This window comes from Prionailurus bengalensis, chromosome E2 (assembly GCF_016509475.1).
Source record: "Prionailurus bengalensis isolate Pbe53 chromosome E2, Fcat_Pben_1.1_paternal_pri, whole genome shotgun sequence".
NCBI lineage: Eukaryota > Metazoa > Chordata > Mammalia > Carnivora > Felidae > Prionailurus > Prionailurus bengalensis.
The window spans coordinates 7,864,625-7,881,601 of NC_057352.1; the positions used below are offsets into that span (position 1 = coordinate 7,864,625).

General features: G+C 60.6%; 1 protein-coding gene across 1 annotated transcript in view; it reads left to right on the forward strand.

The window, feature by feature from the left end:
* SHANK1 (SH3 and multiple ankyrin repeat domains 1) overlaps window positions 1–16,977 on the forward strand; it is a 45,605-nt gene that overhangs the window by 4,909 nt on the left and 23,719 nt on the right. The window contains 11 exon segments of the mRNA XM_043598416.1: window positions 147–255; window positions 347–498; window positions 2,385–2,552; window positions 2,981–3,097; window positions 7,024–7,101; window positions 7,338–7,404; window positions 7,641–7,971; window positions 8,872–9,065; window positions 12,279–12,392; window positions 12,572–12,647; window positions 13,085–13,114. Coding sequence (XP_043454351.1) covers window positions 147–255; window positions 347–498; window positions 2,385–2,552; window positions 2,981–3,097; window positions 7,024–7,101; window positions 7,338–7,404; window positions 7,641–7,971; window positions 8,872–9,065; window positions 12,279–12,392; window positions 12,572–12,647; window positions 13,085–13,114 — 1,436 coding nt within the window.

A 16,977-nucleotide genomic window follows, 5' to 3' on the forward strand; every position in this document is an offset into this window, starting at 1 on the left:
TTTTTTTTTAAAGGTGGCTACTAGAGAGTTTTCAGTGCCACACGCGGCTCGCTGTGTATTTCCACTGGACAGCGCTGCTCAAGACCCCAGCTTTTCTCCCCTTGCTCCCTGACTGGCCTGTCTTCTCTCTCTTGTCCATGGCTCAGACGGGGTTGAAGAAGTTCCTGGAATACGTGCAGCTCGGGACGTCCGACAAGGTGGCAAGGCTGCTGGACAAGGGGCTGGACCCCAATTATCACGACTCGGATTCGGGAGGTAAGGAGGAGAACCAGGGGCTTTGGAAGAGGTGGGGAGCCGAGAAACGAGGCATAAGGGCTGCGCGTGACTGGCCTTTTCTGCCCCTCAGAGACCCCCCTGACGCTGGCAGCCCAGACCGAAGGCTCCGTAGAGGTGATTCGAACCCTGTGCCTGGGAGGGGCCCACATCGACTTCCGGGCCCGGGATGGCATGACCGCGCTGCACAAGGCCGCGTGTGCCCGTCACTGCCTGGCTCTCACGGTGAGGTGCCAGACCCCGGGGACCCGCCCCCAGACTCGGTGTCTCCCCCAGTACGCTGAAGCCAGTGAGCTAATTGCCCCAGACCCGCCCCCTCCTCCCCTTCATCTGCCTTGACCCCACGAAGCCACCTGACCTCCCCTTTGCTTCTCATCCCGCCTCCTGGATGTCCCCTGCCGCGTCCCCGTCCCCGTGGGGATGCCACTTCTGCTCTTTCCTCAGACTCCTCTCCCTTTTCCATTTGTTCTTTCTCGAACCTCAGGTCTTTAGGTTTGTTAAAAATAGTCTCTCTTCGTGTCTCAAATACAAAGCCCCTTTCCATAGACTGACAAACACACAGTCCCCCCCCCACCCCCGCCTGTTGTCACTCCTCCAGTGGAACCCGAGACCCTCTGGTGACCCCCGGGGATGCCCACCCTACAGCTGATTGTCACACGAACCTTTCCCCTGGAAGGGCCCCAGTAGATCATAATACCTATACTCTCCCGACACCCAAACCTTCTTGTACCCTCTGATCCAGCTCACCACCAGCCCTGCCTCAGTCTCCCCGAAGTGTAGACCCTCCTCTGTTCCTTAAAATACAGAGTGAGCTCCAGACACAGACCCCTCAACACACACCCTGCAAACACAGCCTCTCGCCCTGTTCAGTAACTAAAATGCACTTTCCCAGACGCACCGTATACCCGCAAGATACATACATGGAGGGGGCTTGCATGGTCTTATTTTAAACTCCTCTCCCTCTCTCCTCCCCCACCCCACCGCCACCCGATGGCACGTGATTCCCTCTTCATACACAGGTCAGGATAGACCGCCCCCTGCAAAGACACATCGCTGTTGAGAAACACCCTAACTCACAGATGCTCCAGTTTAATGGACCCTCCCTTCCCTTTTCCAGCTCTTTCTTGAAGCCCCTAAATGCGGACACCAGCCACAAAGATCTGGCTTTATGCCCCTGGAATTGACAAACCCTCTATATGTACCCCCAGTGCACTCCCTTCCCCCCAAGACAGCTCCTGCTCTCACCCCACACCCCCGGCCTCCAGACCCGTGCTGTCCAACCCAGTAGCCACTAGCCACATGGGGGCCATTCGGATTTCAATTAACTACAATGAGCTAGGGCGAACGTGTCTGTTCCCCGGGCGCCGTAGCACGCTCGAGCGCTCGGGAGCCCACAAGGGGCCGTAGATCGCTTCCGTCACCGCAGAGGTTCTGGTGGACAGCGTGGCTGTGGGCTGTCTTCACAGGGCTGCTGCCAACACCTCCCTCTAAAGATGCTCAGCTCCACCGGCCGCTGTGCCCGGAGCTGTTACTCGAGTGAGACACCCCCCCCCCCACCCCGCCCCGCCACTGCCGCCCCAGCATGGCTGGCGCGGCTCACCTTGGTCCCAGCTAACCCTTTTTCCCGGGTCTCCCTCTGCGTCCCACTCTCGGGGATCCTGATCCTAACAACACCTCCTGCTTAGCCAGGGGTCCTCCTGCGTCCAGATTCTGTTCTCTCAGGTGGTCCCCCAACCATCCGGCTGCTGTGATGCACTGAGGCACCAGACTCCTTCAGTGGCTCATCCAAAGCCAGCCTCGGCGGGGGGGGGGTGGGGGGTGGGAGTGGGGGGGGTGGGGGTGGGAGTGGGGGGGGGTGGGGGGGGAAGGTTGGGCAGGACATCAGAGTGGGAAGGTCCTCTGGAGGCATCTTCCCAGCCCCTTCATTGTTCCCTTCGTGGGAGAGGCCCTGAGAGGGGAAGGGCCAGGCTCAAGGTCAGACAAGGGCATTCATGCAGACTCCCAAACCACCTTGGCCAGTGTGGGTCACCCGCGACTCCCTGCCCGACTGGCCCTTCAGAACAAACCAGTACTGCCAGTGTGACCGTTTTCTGTCTGGTCTCTCTCTTCAGGCACTCCTGGACCTTGGGGGCTCCCCCAACTACAAGGACCGCCGAGGCCTGACCCCTCTGTTCCATACGGCTATGGTGGGGGGTGACCCCCGCTGCTGCGAGCTGCTCCTGTACAACAGGGCCCAGCTGGGCATAGCTGATGAGAACGGCTGGCAGGAGATTCACCAGGTGCTCCAGACTCGGCCAGGAGGGGTTCGCGGTGTGTGCATGGGGGGCATCTGGGCCCTGATCGGGTCTGGTGCAAAGGGGATCCAGATGCTGGGGATCTAGATGCTGGGGTCCTCATAGAGTATGGGGGTGGGAGTAGCATGGGCCCCAAAGAGAAAAAGGTGAGGGAGTCAGCACCAGGGCCCTAAGAGGGCATGGGCTCAGGAGTGGACATCTCGATCTCTGGCATGGGTGGGGGGTGGTCTCTTGAGCCTCTCAAGGAGCCTATCCAGACGCCTGGGTCTTGGAATGACTCGTGAAGCTGATGGCCCGGGTCCCTGGGCGGAAACAGAGGAGGAAAGGAGAGGGGTTTCCTGGACTCAGGATCTAGACAGAGGCCATGGTTGGGAGAGTCTGATCCGGCCTCCTGGGTTTCCTGTCCTCCCCAGGCCTGCCAGCGAGGCCACTCTCAGCACCTGGAACACCTGCTCTTCTATGGGGCTGAGCCGGGAGCCCAGAATGCCTCGGGGAACACGGCCTTGCACATCTGCGCCCTCTACAATAAGGTCTGCTCTGGCAGAGCCCGCCCAGGCCCTCCTCCTGACTCTAGCCTCCCTGCCCTCTGTCCCTTCACTATTTCATTAATTCATCCATCCATCCACCCATCCATTCATCCATTCATTCACTCATCCATTCATTCGTTCGCTCAGCAGATACTTGCTGAGCACCTTCCCCATGTCAGGCCCAGAGCGGGATGCTGAGGACCAAGCAGTGAGTGGGACAGACGTTCCTGTCACAATCCAGAGTGTTCAGAGGGAGGTCCCAGGGAATGCAGGTCCCCGGGGGAGGCCAGATCTGGGCTCGGCCTTGGGCCTGGGGTGGAGGTGGCTCTCTGGAAGATGTGCCACCTGTGCCAAGAGAAGTGGGAGTGAGCCAAGTAGGAAGGCGAGAAAGGGTATTGTCGGCGGTGGGCACAGGTGGAGAGGAGAGAGCATCAGGAGGCACCTACTGTGTGCAGTGCGTGCGGGGGCCACCGCAGGGGACAGAGGAAGGGCCAGACCACAGCTCTGAGGGGGACGAGAGCATGTTGCGGGTTGTAGCAATTCGGGGCCGGGTGGACAGTCCCCACCTCAGGAGCCACGAGTGGAGGTGAGCAGTAAAGGGCCGGGAGGGGCCTCGTGTACCTGCCCCCTTGCGGCTCTGACCCCCGCCCTCGGTGATCCTGGGTCAGCCCCCTCAGTCTTTCCACCTGTTGTAGGGGCTTCCTGCCCTCGGAGGGTTGCCTCGGGGACTTGGGAAGACGGGGCTTGGCGCACAGGTGCTGGTCTGTCAAGCCCTTCTTCCCCTCCTCCAGGAAGCCTTCCAAGACAGCTCCAGCCCCTTCTGCCACATCAGAACTTGCAGTGCCGGGGACGTGGCAGGTAGCCACGTGCCGCCTTGTGGCAGCAAGCAGTCTGCGCTGCCGGGGGAGAGAACTCAGTGTTTGTCAAACCCGACCAACGCGGTGCCGTCACTGCCCCTCCCTGGTGGTTCCGTCTCTCCTGCTCCCTGACACCGGCCTTGAGCCCAGATTCCCTGACGGCACGGCTTATGTGCATGTCCCGTGGGCAGACCGGGGTCCCCCTGACAAGCGCCGTGCCCTCTCCAAGGCTCCGTCCTCTCCCCGAAATGGGGGTAATGGCGGCTGATTGAAGGCGATGAGACATCATGGACGTTAAGCGCTCGTCCCCAGAAGGCAACGTCATTGTCATTACCTCTCTCAGTCAGGATCCAGTCAGGAGACACAAACCGTACCATTCATCTGAACGGGGAAGATTCAGTGTAAAGAATTATAGGGCGGGAACAATTACCCTCAGGGGGTCGGATGAGCCAGTTAATTTTCCCTCCTTGAGGTTTCCCTCCCTGTGAAATGGGTCGGTAACACCTACCGTACAAAGGATCACGTGGGTGAATGTTGTGCTCGCTCTCGGCAAGATGCCTAATGAATCGGCGCTTGACAGAGTTCTTCGTCTGCTTTTCTCCCCTTGTCTTCCCTCTCAGACTTTAAGTTTCGCCAGGGCCAGAGCCGGGTCTGACAGATTTCCTCCCTCCCTCCTCCTCCGGCCTCCTGACATGCCCGTCCCCCCCCCCCCCCCCCCCCCCCCCCGTCCCCTGGTGGTGAAGGTCAGGTCCACGTTTAGGCTGGAAGCTCCTCAAGGGTGGGGGCTAAGTCTGATCAGTCACCGTGTCCCAAGGCCCCGGGACATAGTAGGGACTTTGTTGGATGAGTGAGTGAGTGAATGAATGAATTGCGAACCGGCCACCTCGAGCTGCCCCAAGACAGCACCCTGCCCCCCTCAGAATATTCAACAGGTGTTGGCTCTGAGATAGACTGAATGGCTCAGTGAATGAACGAATGGCTTGAACAAAGGAATTTGGAATGACTCGGCTCCCTTCATCCTCATACGTCCCGTGCACGTCTCTTGAGTCCCTACTGTGCGTCCGGACGTGGGATGAATCAGACACGGCATGGCTCCCGGGCCGGGGCGGATCGGGGGACTTTGCGTGTGGCAAAGAGGCAGATGAGTAAAGGAGGAAGGGCAATACTGTAAGTATTGCAGGGGACAGAGGGACCATAAGATAAGCGCCAGGACACCAGTAAATCGAGGTCGTCGAGGAGCAGGGTGGATTGCTGGTTGGGCTGCTGGGCGTGCTGTGGCCCCGTGCTAGGCAAGGGGACAGTGGAGGCGGACAGACACGCGAAAACACATGTCAGTGGCGGAAATTAACAGTCTAGTTGGGACCGGCATGTCCACACTTGGACACACACACACACACAGAAAACTACCTGAGCTAACTTTGCTGGTTGAGTTGCATCTGGGGGAGCTGGAGAGAGGAGTCGAGCTGGGGGCCAGGTTGGGTTCGGTCAGGCCGAGACAGAGGGTGAAGGACTTTAGCCATCGTTGACTGAACAGCACCAGCGGGCCGGGCACTAACCCAGCTGGTGGGTGCCACGGACAAAATCATGCACCTATAGAACTCACCATATGGTGGGGGAGAGATGCTAAGGAGACAGGTAAAAGAGAAACGTGATTTCAAGGAGACCGTGTTAGGAAGAAAATGAGCTAATACTGGCGTATAGTGGGCATCACATAAGTGAAAATGAATAAGTCAAAATAAAACAGGGAATGTGATCGGCAGCTATTTTTTGACGAGGGAGCCGGAGAAGCCCTCTCCGAAGAGGTGGCATTTGAGCAAAAACCTGAATGAAGCGAGAAAGTGAGCCATGTGGAAATCTAAGGGCAGAGAATGCCAAGCAGTGAGAGCGGCAGGTGCCAAGGCCCTGGGGCAGGAGCATGCCTGTCAGAGGAAGAAGGAGGCCAGTGTGACTGCAGTATAGGGAGCGAAGAAAGGTGGCAGAAGACGAAGTTGGTGAGGCTGGGGGTGCCAGGGCAGGCAGATCGGGTGGAGGGGGAGCCTCGAGGCCATGGCCAGGGCACCGGGTCTGATCCGAAGCGTGACAGGGTGTGATATGGTCGCATCAGTAGGGAATTGGTCTGTATGTGGATGGCATTCCTACCCCCCACTGCCCAGCCCCGGCCCCCGTTGTCCCCTTTCTTCTGAGTCCAGCAGAGTGTGTGAGAAGAGCAGAGACTCCAGAGTCAAACCTTCGTTCAGATCCAACCACTGATGGGCAACCGCTGTGTGACCTTGCGCTGCTTTTGATGCCTTAGTTTCCTCGTCTGTAAAATGGGGAAGTGCTGAGCACCTGGTGCGCAGCACAGTAAGCCCTCCGTGAGGTGTAGACTGGTGGCTCTCAACTGGAACAGCCCGGTCCCCCAGGGGTCACTTAGCAGTGTGTGCAGCCTTCCTTGGTTTTCACAGCCGGAGAGGAGAGTGCTACTGTCATCTAGCGACAGAGCCCAGAGATGCCGCTAGACGTCCTACGATGCACAGGACAGCCGCCACTACGAAGATTCTTTTTTTGGCCCTAAATGTCAGTAGCGCTGAGGTCCAGAAACCCGGCTTTAGATTAGCGCCACTCGGTAGAAAACAACACGGGTCGTGTGTGTGTGTGTGTGTGTGTGTGTGTGAGAGAGAGAGATTTTAAGTATCCCAGGAGTTGCATTAAAAAAAGAAAGGAAGGCAACAGGTAACGTGGATTTTTGTAGGCTATTTTACTCGGCCCATGGTGTCCAAAATATTACCGTGTCAACTTGGAATCAATAGAAGAAGTATTAGAGACATTTGGATTTTTTTTTTCCCGTGCTATGTTCTTGCAGTGTGGGTTGTATTTTACAGACACAGCTCATCTCAGTTTGGACGGGACACATTTAAAGGGCTCTTGAGCCACCGGTAGTAAGTGACTGCTGTCCCGGGCAAGGCAGGTTTAGATCAGGCTGTTCCTGAAGTTCTTAGCACAGTGCCTGCGTCTGCTCCTGGTGACTTTAATGGTTTTCTTTCTTTTCTCCCCCCCCTCCACCTCGTGCCACCGGCCGGCCGTCGCCCACAGGAGACCTGTGCTAGGATCCTCCTCTATCGAGGAGCTAACAAGGATGTGAAGAATAACAATGGACAGACCCCCTTCCAGGTCTGGAGCTGTCAGGGCTGGTGGGGGGCACAGAGGAGACAGTGGGTGAGGAAGGCAGGCAGGTACGAGTGCTGGCTGAGAGGCTGGCGGTCTGGGAGAGGACGGAGGGCGCAGTTGCGGGGGTTCAGGTTTGAGAGGGGCAGGGGCGGGGTGTGTGTGTGTGTGTGTGTGTGCAGCTGGCCGGGGACCTCACAGTGCTTCCCGCCCTCTGCCTGGGCCACCCCACCTCCCTCCAGGTGGCTGTGATCGCTGGGAATTTTGAACTGGGGGAGCTGATCCGAAACCATCGAGAACAGGATGTGGGTGAGCGAGAGGGAGGTGGGGCCGAGGGGAGAACCTAGCGTACTTGGGGGTGCATGGGGGGACTGGGGGGTCAGCAGACTGTGAGCGTCTGAGTAGTAGTGGGAGGGGCGATTCCAGACCTCCAGTCTTACATCTTTCTCCCTTCATGCCTCTCCCCCATCATCCCTTGCCTGCACACCCCCTCCGCCTGCCTGTCTCCCCTGCCCCTTCTGCCCCCTGCAACTGTGCCCTCTCAGTGCCCTTCCAGGAGTCCCCCAAGTACGCAGCCCGGCGACGGGGACCCCCAGGCGCAGGGCTGACGGTGCCCCCGGCACTGCTTCGGGCCAACAGTGATACCAGCATGGCCCTGCCTGACTGGATGGTGTTTGCCGCCCCGGGGACCTCGTCCTCTGGGGCCCCCGGCCCTACCTCAGGGCCCCAGGGCCAGTCGCAGCCCTCGGCCCCCAGCACCAAGCTCAGCAGTGGGACCCTCCGAAGTGCCAGCAGCCCCCGGGGCGCCCGGGCCCGCTCCCCATCCCGCGGGAGGCACCCTGAAGAGGCCAAGAGGCAGCCCCGTGGACGGCCCAGGTAGGGGAAGGCTCAGCCCTGGTCCCACTGACCCCAACCCAACCGGATCCCATCCTCGGAGCCACACTCCCCCCACCCAGGCTGGCCCCCCCCAACCACCCAAGTCCCCGGTCCCGCCCTCAGGTCTCCAAATCCCTCTCCGGACCCCTGAGGAAGGGAGGGGGAGGAAGCCACAATCTTGCACCTGTCCCCAAATGGAACAGTTTAGCCAAGCACCTGCTCAATGCCAGGGGCTGAGGGGAGGGAACCCAATAGAATGTTGGTTCCAGCCCCTGAAGACAGACAGACAGACAGACAGGGCAAGGTGAGAAGAAGCCACACAGGGTGGGGGTGGGCAAGGGGCTTGGGGGAAGGTGTCTGAGTTTGGAGATGAGCCAGAAGAGGGGAGGGGGGGCAGAGGAGCCACTCGGGGTAGAGGGGAGGATGGCAGGGGACTTTCCGGGGTAAAGAGGCCAGGCTGGCTGGAGGAGGGTGACAAGGGGGATGTGGCCGGCCAGTGTGTCCCAAGGACACAGGAGAGCGAAAAATCATGGCGGGCTGCGCACGGCGGGCAGAGAGTTGGACCCGCACCAGGAGGAAGCTGGGAGTCGCTGAAGGCTCGTGAGCGAGCTGAGGGATGACACATTCAGAGCCCCGCTTCAGGAAGCTGAATCAGGCACGGAGTGCAGGACCGTGGGAGGGGCAGAGCCGGAAGCCAGGAGGAGGCAGAGGAGGGGCCCAGGGGGCAGCAGTGGGCAGGCAGAGGGAGCCCCCAAATGCCCTCTTCCCCCAAGGATGCCAGAGCTGGGAAACCCACGCCCCCACTCTATGCTCCATCCTCCACCCCCATGGACCCCTGTTCTCCCAGAGGCTCCCCCTCCCTCCACTCTCCCCTGCCTCTCACACCCTCTGTGTATGCAGCTCCAGCGGGACGCCCAGGGAAGGGCCGGCAGGGGGCACAGGGGGCTCAGGGGGCCCTGGGGGCTCCCTGGGCAGCCGTGGGAGGCGCAGGAAGCTCTACTCGGCGGTACCCGGACGCTCCTTCATGGCCGTGAAGTCATACCAGGCCCAAGCGGAGGGGGAGATCTCCCTGAGCAAGGGCGAGAAGATCAAAGGTAACAGGGCAGGCCCGGGCCAGGCTGGGGTGGGGGGGGCGGCAGGTGAGCTAACCCCTCAAGGACGGGAAGGCCGAGCACGAACAGTTCTCCAGGGCCTAGAATTTCCAATGCTCTGGAGACCTCAGAGAGCCCCTAGACACCCCTTACACTCTGGAGGAGCATGATGGGTAGCTGCGGCGATCCTGTCCCTTGGGAGGAGGTGTCGAGGCAAAAGAGTGGAAACTAGCATTTGGGGGACACTGACGCCACGCCAGGCCCTGTGGGAGTGCTCCCCTCGCAGGAGCAGCCTTTTGGAAGCGTGTCAGGAGCCCATCTTCTAGTTAAGGGACAGAGCCTCACACAGGGGCAGCGACAGAGCCACACACAGGGGTGTGAAGTGTGGAGGCCAAGCCACCTTGGCCGCACCTCCTGCCCCCATCAGGTGCTCTCATCCGAGAACCAGGGTGGGACCCGCTTCAAGGGGCTCTAATGAGACAGGTGTTCGAAGCCCGGCCCGTGCGGGGGGCCGATGCTCCCTGAGCGGCGGCTGCTGTGACTGGGGTTTGCCTCTCTTTGGTTTTCCTGTCTTCTTCTGGAAAATGGTGCCAGCAGCCCTCACATGCAGACTTCGCAGGGCTGTTGACGTGTGTTCTTGGATAGAATGAAGCTTGGAAACAGGAAGCAAGCAGACGCGGCGGTTAATGCAAGGCGGGGGAGCGATCCTTTGCCGGCTCCAGGCTACAGAGGAACTGAGTAGTGTAGCGGGTGGAGGGCCAAGCTGCCTGAGTTCAAATCTTGGCTCCACCACCACTTTCCAGCTGGGCGCCCTCAGACAAGTGCCTGCTCTGGGCCTCAGTTTCTTCATCCGTGCAAGGGGACCCTGGGGGGGATTTTAAAAAGTCAGTTCCCTTAAGGCACCCAGGACACTGATGCGCACATAGTCGGCACCAGTTGTCATTATGCTAAGTGGGTACCCACTGCAGGAGCTTAGAGAGGAGAGAGACAGACAGACAGACAGACCCCGGCTGCCCATGAAAGCTGGGGCGGGAGGGGTCCTCCCATGGGAGACAGGGTTTGAGTGGGGACTCGAAAGGTGTGCAGGGATCGGAGCATCAGGTCGATTGTGTATCAGTATCTGTGTTGCAGCATCTCTTGCCTTGCCTGAAGGCAAGGTCACATGTCACTGAGCTTTGGGTTGCCAGGGCCCAGTTGGATGACCCGGCACACAGGAGGCCTCAGTGCACATGCGCTGAGTGAGTGAGTGAGTGCATGAATGGATGGCCAGATGCAGGGGCTAACTGTGGGGGCAGTGCCTCCAGAAGCAGGTGCCTGGAAGTGTGTGTGTGTGTGTGTGTGTGCGCGCATACTCATGCGCAGAGGGTCAGGTCTGTGCTTTGAGACAGAGTTTGAAAGAAGAAAGGGAAGCTAAGGTCAGAGGGGAGACACCTTCCATGCCTTCTATGCGCTGTATCTTCCGCGTTTCTTTCTGAAGTTCGAGCCCAGTACTTCTGTTTTTGTATCCTTCCATTTCCTGAAGACACTGAATTGCTTCACAGCGGGCCAAACCCACAGTGCCCCTGAGCTCCTCCACAGCCCCATGAGGTAGCAGGCTCCCTTGGCCCTCAGTGCCTTAGCCCGGCCTGCAAACCCCTCCCCCGCCCCCATCCGGTCTCTTTCCTCCACCCACAGGGCACCAGAGACTTCATTGTTCTCTCCATTCCTCGAATGCCCAAGCCCCTTTCCACACCAGGCTCTTTGCACACACCCGTTTCCTTCTGCCGGGAAAACCTCTCCTTCCTCTCTTTGCTTCTTCTCCTCCTAGGATCCTTCCGGTCTCAGTCTGCGTCGCATGTCCCCTGGGACATCATCCTGGCACCTCTTTGCCCTTTGCACCTCGACTTTATATACCCCCATGTGGCCTTTCTTCGGAAACCCTGTTCTTTTCCCCTAAAGTGCTGACCTTAATTTTCAATCACGCAGTCACTTACGGAGCTACGCCTCTAACAGCTGCCAGCAGGGAAGATCCATGAAGGCAAGAATCACATTTGTTGTGTCCATGAGCCCTCTACCCGGCGTCTAGCCTGGGGCCTGACTCACGACCAGCACTAAATAAAATATTTGTTCAGTGACCCAATAATTGATTCCACGACCACCCAGCCGGTCACTGGAGAGCTAGCCAAGAACCCAGACCCCTCGTCACCCCACCTCCCGCTCTCTTCCATGACCTTGAGTGTCTCCTCGATTTGGTTTCCCCAGATCCCCCCCCCCCGCCCCCCGCCCGAGGGTGGCAGCGTTTAAGCCCGGGGAAAGCATCAGATGGCCCCAGCCCAAATCCTAGCGTGGCTTACGCCGTCTCTGGGCAGGGGGCTCTTCTGCGTTCGTGTCTGTAAAATGGGAAATCAGTTGTTGCCTCCCCAGGTAGGTGCAAGGAGTGAGTGAGGGAAGTGTGTGAAGGGACGGAGTGGAGACAGAGCAAATGACCTGGGCCCCCCGAGCCTCAATTTCCCCATCGGTAAAGTGGGGATAGTAAAAGTGTCCCTTCTTAGGGCTCTGGCCACGAGTGAGATTTCGATAACCATTAGCTGTCCCTGATGCCCAGCTTTGCATGTCAGCACCCGGCACGGCCACACCAGACGCCGAGCAGGTAGTCAGGACACGTGTTCTATGGCTAAGAGATGAGGCCGGCAGGAAAGGGCTGTCAGGTACAGGTGGCGGAGAGAAAGAGGGCATTCCGATCTCTCCTCCCTTCCGGAGCCAGGGGAAGGAAAGAGAGGCAGAGGGAAGGGTCTGGGAGCAAATGACAGAGGTTTGAGTGGCAAGGAGACTGCGGCCGGTGGCAGAGGGCACTGATAAGAATGTCAAAGGGTTTAGGGAGTCTAGGAGGGTTTAGGAAAATTACAGAACAATCAAGCTGTCCCTGGCTACCAGGGGAGATGAGGGCTCTTTGTGAATGTGTCCATAACCCGTGAGGACCGTGTCACCAGACCCAGCCCTTTTTCCAGTGCATCCTCATGTCCCCATTGGATTCAGAAGCTAGAAAGCAGGAGCGATATGGTTTGGTTCCCCCCGCCAACTCCCTCATCCCTTCCTTGGGCATTTTTTAAGGATGCTCTTGGGCCAGGCCCTGTGCTAGGTGCCGGGCACTGTGGAAAGGCTGCGCATCGAGTATGTTGGGGGTGGGGGGCAACATGGAAACGTGGAAATGTTTCTGTGTCCCTGCTCCCCATCCAGTGCTTAGCATCGGGGAAGGAGGCTTCTGGGAAGGCCAGGTCAAAGGTCGCGTTGGCTGGTTCCCCTCTGACTGCCTGGAAGAGGTGGCAAACCGCTCCCAGGAGGGAAAGCAAGGTAATGAGGACTTGCCAGTTGTCCCCAATGCATCCTAGGGTTCTCATGTCCCTTCCTTTCCCCCTCCCGATGGGGGTGGGGCACTGGGAGGTAGATGGGACAGCTTGGGCCAGGACCCCCGGGGGTGGGCTCATGGTTTCCAGAGCGAGGGTCCAAGGTCATCCCTTGTCCCCCTGCAGAAAGCCGCAGTGACAAGGCAAAGAGACTCTTCCGGCATTATACCGTGGGCTCCTACGACAGCTTTGATGCCCCAAGGTAAATGTCCTACACCCTCGGGTGCCCCTCACCCCAAGCTCCCTTCATATTCCACCTTTAAATATTTCCACCACCTCTAAGCCTCCTTCCTGCTCCCTCTAAAGTTTGATCCAGAGGTGGGAGAAGGCAGAGGTAGCTTCAGACCACAAGCCCAGTCCCAAACCATCCTGGGCAGCCACTGAGACTGCCCAGTTTTGGGGTAGCCTGAGACCAGTGGGGTGGACAGCTGAGGATGGGGAAGCTCGTGTGTGTGGTTGGCTGGAGGCCTTTGTCTCCTTCATGTGCCCCATCTTTATGTGCAGCACAGGTGTGTACATCCCATGCCTCGCACCGGCGTGGGGAGGGGGGCGGGCAGAGCTGGGCCAGGAGGGGTGGGGGTGGAGAGACGGGCACACTGACACCTTTCCCCTCCCTGGCTGCTGGCTGACTTGCTTCAGAAGCTTGATGGATGGGATTGGCCCAGGGAGGTGAGAGGGGAGGGGAAGGGGGGGGCACGGGGTCAGGAATGGGAAGAAAGGGGTGCCTGGGGATGTATGGACTTGTGTGTGCACGACCAGAGCTGGTTTCCCTGTGCGTGAACATCTTACACAGGCGAGCGTCCTTGTACGGATTCTCCGAGTGTGTTCTTGCCCATGTGTCTCTGTAGGTGCGCATGACACGTGTCTGTGTGCATGGGTGGCTCGAGAGGCCCCTAGACGTATAGCCCTGTGTATATACATGCCCATGACGGTGAGAGGATCTGTCCCAGTCTGTGTAGATGGGTGCTTTGTGGCTTTCATTTACGGGCACACGATTGAGGCTAATCGTGCGGCTGCCTCTGCACATCTGTGTTTCCCTGAGTCTGTGTGTCTGAGAACGAGGGCAAGTGTTTCCGGGGATGTCGGTGTGTCTGCTTACCTTGTATGGACAGGTGGGTTTCTGCACACGTCTCTGTCTCTTTCTCTGCATGTCACTGTGCGTGCGTGTCAGCCCATAAAATCGTGTGCATGCATTTGCATCTGTCCGATTGATCTGGAATTGAGGACCTGGGGCATTGGGGGAGGGAAGGGCAGAAGAGGGGAGGATTCCAGGCCTTGGGCTTCCAGAAGGGCAAGACTGTGGGGGAGGGATGGTCATAATTGGGTGTCTGAAAGATGACACCCTCCCCCACCACTCCCCCCATCCAGGGAAGGGTCTCCTTGTTTGTAGCATCCTTCCATTAAATGTGTCCAAACCTATGTGTCTGTGTTCTGGCCAGTGGGGATGGGCAGGGGGGGAAGGGGGGGACAAGATGGGGAGAGAGGGTGGGGCTGGGGTGCCACCCTGCGCCCGGAGTGTCTGAGGCGCTTGACCATTGTGTGTGTTCACCTGGCACGTCTCTGGCTCTGGGCACCGGGTGAGTATCGAGGTCCCCCCACCCCAAATTTCCCTATCGGCCTCTGCCTCCTGTCTCTGACAGTGTCTCTCTGGGTCTCTCCTTGGCCTTGGTCTGGGAGTCGCTTGCTCTACCAGCTGGATGGGGGGGGGTGGCCCCTCTTACCCTCAGCTTCTTCCTTCTCCTTTCCCTAGCTCTGTCCTGTCAACTTCATTCCCTCCCCTTCTCCTCTCCTCCTTGTGCCCACCGGCATGTGCTGCTCTGTGTGGTGTGTCTGAGGCTCTTCCCCTTAGGCCTCCCCGCTGCTCTCCCTGACCCTGTCTGAGGTGGCCCTGCCTGTGTTGTGTGCCCTGCATCCCTGCTGGAACTGTAAGGTCCTGGCCTGTGCCACCCTCTCTCCTCTCCTTGGGAGTCTGCGGTCTCTCCTCTCTTGAGTGAGCTCTGGTGTGTGTATGTCCCTCTCCTGAGCTTCTTTGGGGGAGGGGTGTCTCTCACTGCTCTGGGGCCCAGTCTCAATGTTTCTAGCCTTCCCTTCCTGGCCCTTCCACACTGTGTTGGGGTGCGTTATGCGTCGGTCTGCGATGGGGGGCGGGGGGGGGCTGTGCGTCCCCTCCTGGGGCCTCTCTCACCGTGGTATCCCTGCCTGGGAAGTGGGGCTCTGTTCGCGCGTCCCCGCACGCGGTTGCGAGGCATCTTGTATGGTGTGGTGCGTCTCTCTCCGCTCTCCCTCGCTCTGCACCTGCGCGGGAGGGCCCTGGAGGGGGGAGGGGGTTAAGGGGGGGGCCCAGACCGGAAGTGCCTCCCCCTTCTCCTCCCCCCCCCCGCGCCTCGCCCCTCCCCCTTCTCCCGCCAAGGGGGCCCCCGCGTTCCCCTCCCGGCCCCCTCCCCCCCCTGCCCGGCCCCCTCCGCCGCCCGGCGCAGGACGCCAAGGGGTTAAAGCCTCGCGCCCGGCGCCCGCCTCCGGAGCTGTCCGCGGTGCTGAAGCCGGCGCCGTCCGCGGTCCTCGCGCTCCCGCCGCGGCCCGACCCCGCGCCCCGCGCCCCCGCGCCCCCCGGCATGTGAGCCCCCGGCCCTGCCCTCCCTCCCGCGGGAGGGTGCGCGCCCCCTCCCCCTCCCCCCTCCCGGCGCGGGTCAGCATGAGGCGGGGCCTGGGGGCCCGGACACGGGGGTTCGGCCGAGCGGGGACGGGGACGCGGCGGCGGCGGCGGCGGCGGGGGCGGCCGGCACCGGGACCGGGGCCGGGGCCGGGGCCGCGGCGGCGATGGCTTTGTCTGCGGTCGGCGGCGGCGGGGGTCTCGGGGGCGGCCCCGGTGGGGGCTCCCTGCCGCAGCCGCCCCCCGCGCTCTCCTCCAGCTGGCCGGCCCTGGGGCCCCGGCGGCGCAGCGTCTGGTACATCTACAGGTAACGGAGCGCGCCGCCCCTTTTCTCCGCGGCAGGCTGGGAGGCCCCGGCCCGGCCCGCTGTGACGACCCTCCCCCCCGCCGCTAATCCCCCAGCCTTGGGACTCCTCCCCGCCCCCCCCCCCAAGCTGCCCCTCTTCCAGCCCCTCTCCCCTCACCTTCTCTCAGTGATAAACCGTTCTGGACCCCTCTTCTCAATCCTTCTCCCATCCCCGTCCCTGGGCCTCTCTCCCCGAGCCCCCCCACCACACACATTCCTCAGCCCCCTTCCAGGCCCTTCCAGGCCCCCTTGCCTCTTCCTCCACAGCCTTGCCCCCAGTCAGACCCTCCAAACGGACCCCGGACCCCACTCGGGGATTTCGAACCCACTACCTCTTCCTGCCCCCCTCACCGCCCCCATTCTGTGGAGCGCTCCCCCTCAGGCACCTACATTCCAGGCCCTTATTCCTCCGATCCCCATCTCCCCACACCCCTTTGCAGAGTTGGCAAGTCCCCCCATTCATACCCCTCTCTCCCATTCACAGCCATCCCCCCCATCACACACACATCCCACCCCCGGCCTCCCCTCCCCTCCCCTCCTCTTTTTCCGCTGCGTGTCACTGTGCGACTGTGCATGTGTCAGTGTGGCTGTGTCGATGTGCGTGCGTGTGTGACTGCCTGCAGCCGTGTGCGCACGCGTGTGTGTATGTGTGTGTGTGAGAGAGAAAGAGAGAGTGGGAGAGAGAGATGGAGAGATGGTGGGCTCCCAGCCCCCCACCACAGCTGTGTCCATCTGTGTGTCCCTGTTTGACGGTGTCTGTCTCTGTGTGCAATTTGGAGCGATAGAGAGGCTGTCTGGGGACTGTGTGTGTGTGTGTGTGTGTGTGTGTGTGATGGAGTGGGCCTGTCCCAGGGACTGCGGCTGTGTTTCCCAATACCTCCCCTCTCATGCCAGGCTTGTCCCCTCCCCCACAGGCCCCCCTTTTCTACACTCTCCATGTGTCTCTGTCCCCATGTGCCCCTCTCCCTGCCTCCAGGGGGTCTGTGCCTGTGTGGGGCAGGTGTGCTGAGCCCTGGCCGGGCTTCTGCACCGGGGAGCTGCATCTGCTTGTGTGTGCTACTTCTCAGCACGGGAAGGGGCTGCTTCCCCGCGCGGGGGGCCTCTGTGCAGGCCATGGAGAGACGCTTGGAGCCGGGGACATGGGGAGGGGCCCAGTACCCGAGGGGGTGCCTTGTACGGCAGCACGCTCTGGGCTGTGGGATCCTGGGTGTGTGAGAGGCACCTCTGGGGTGGGGGTGGGGGTGGGGGGAGTGGATGCTGCTGCGGTCTCTGTGTGTGGGATCCGGAGAACAAGAGCTGGCCGCTGGGCTCCAGAGGCCACTCTGGGGTGGCCGAGGGATGGCCTGGGGGGGAGCATTGTGCGTGCTCCTGCAGGGCAGGTAGTCAGTCAGCAGTAGGAGCGCGGATGGGGCGTCGCGTGGGTAGCGAGTACTGGGGCAGGGGTGGGGGCAGGGGGTCTCCGTCGGAGGGTGGCCGAGGAGAATGGAACAGGGGAGAGTGGGGGACCCTGAAGTTGGGGGGAACAGGGGTGCTGGA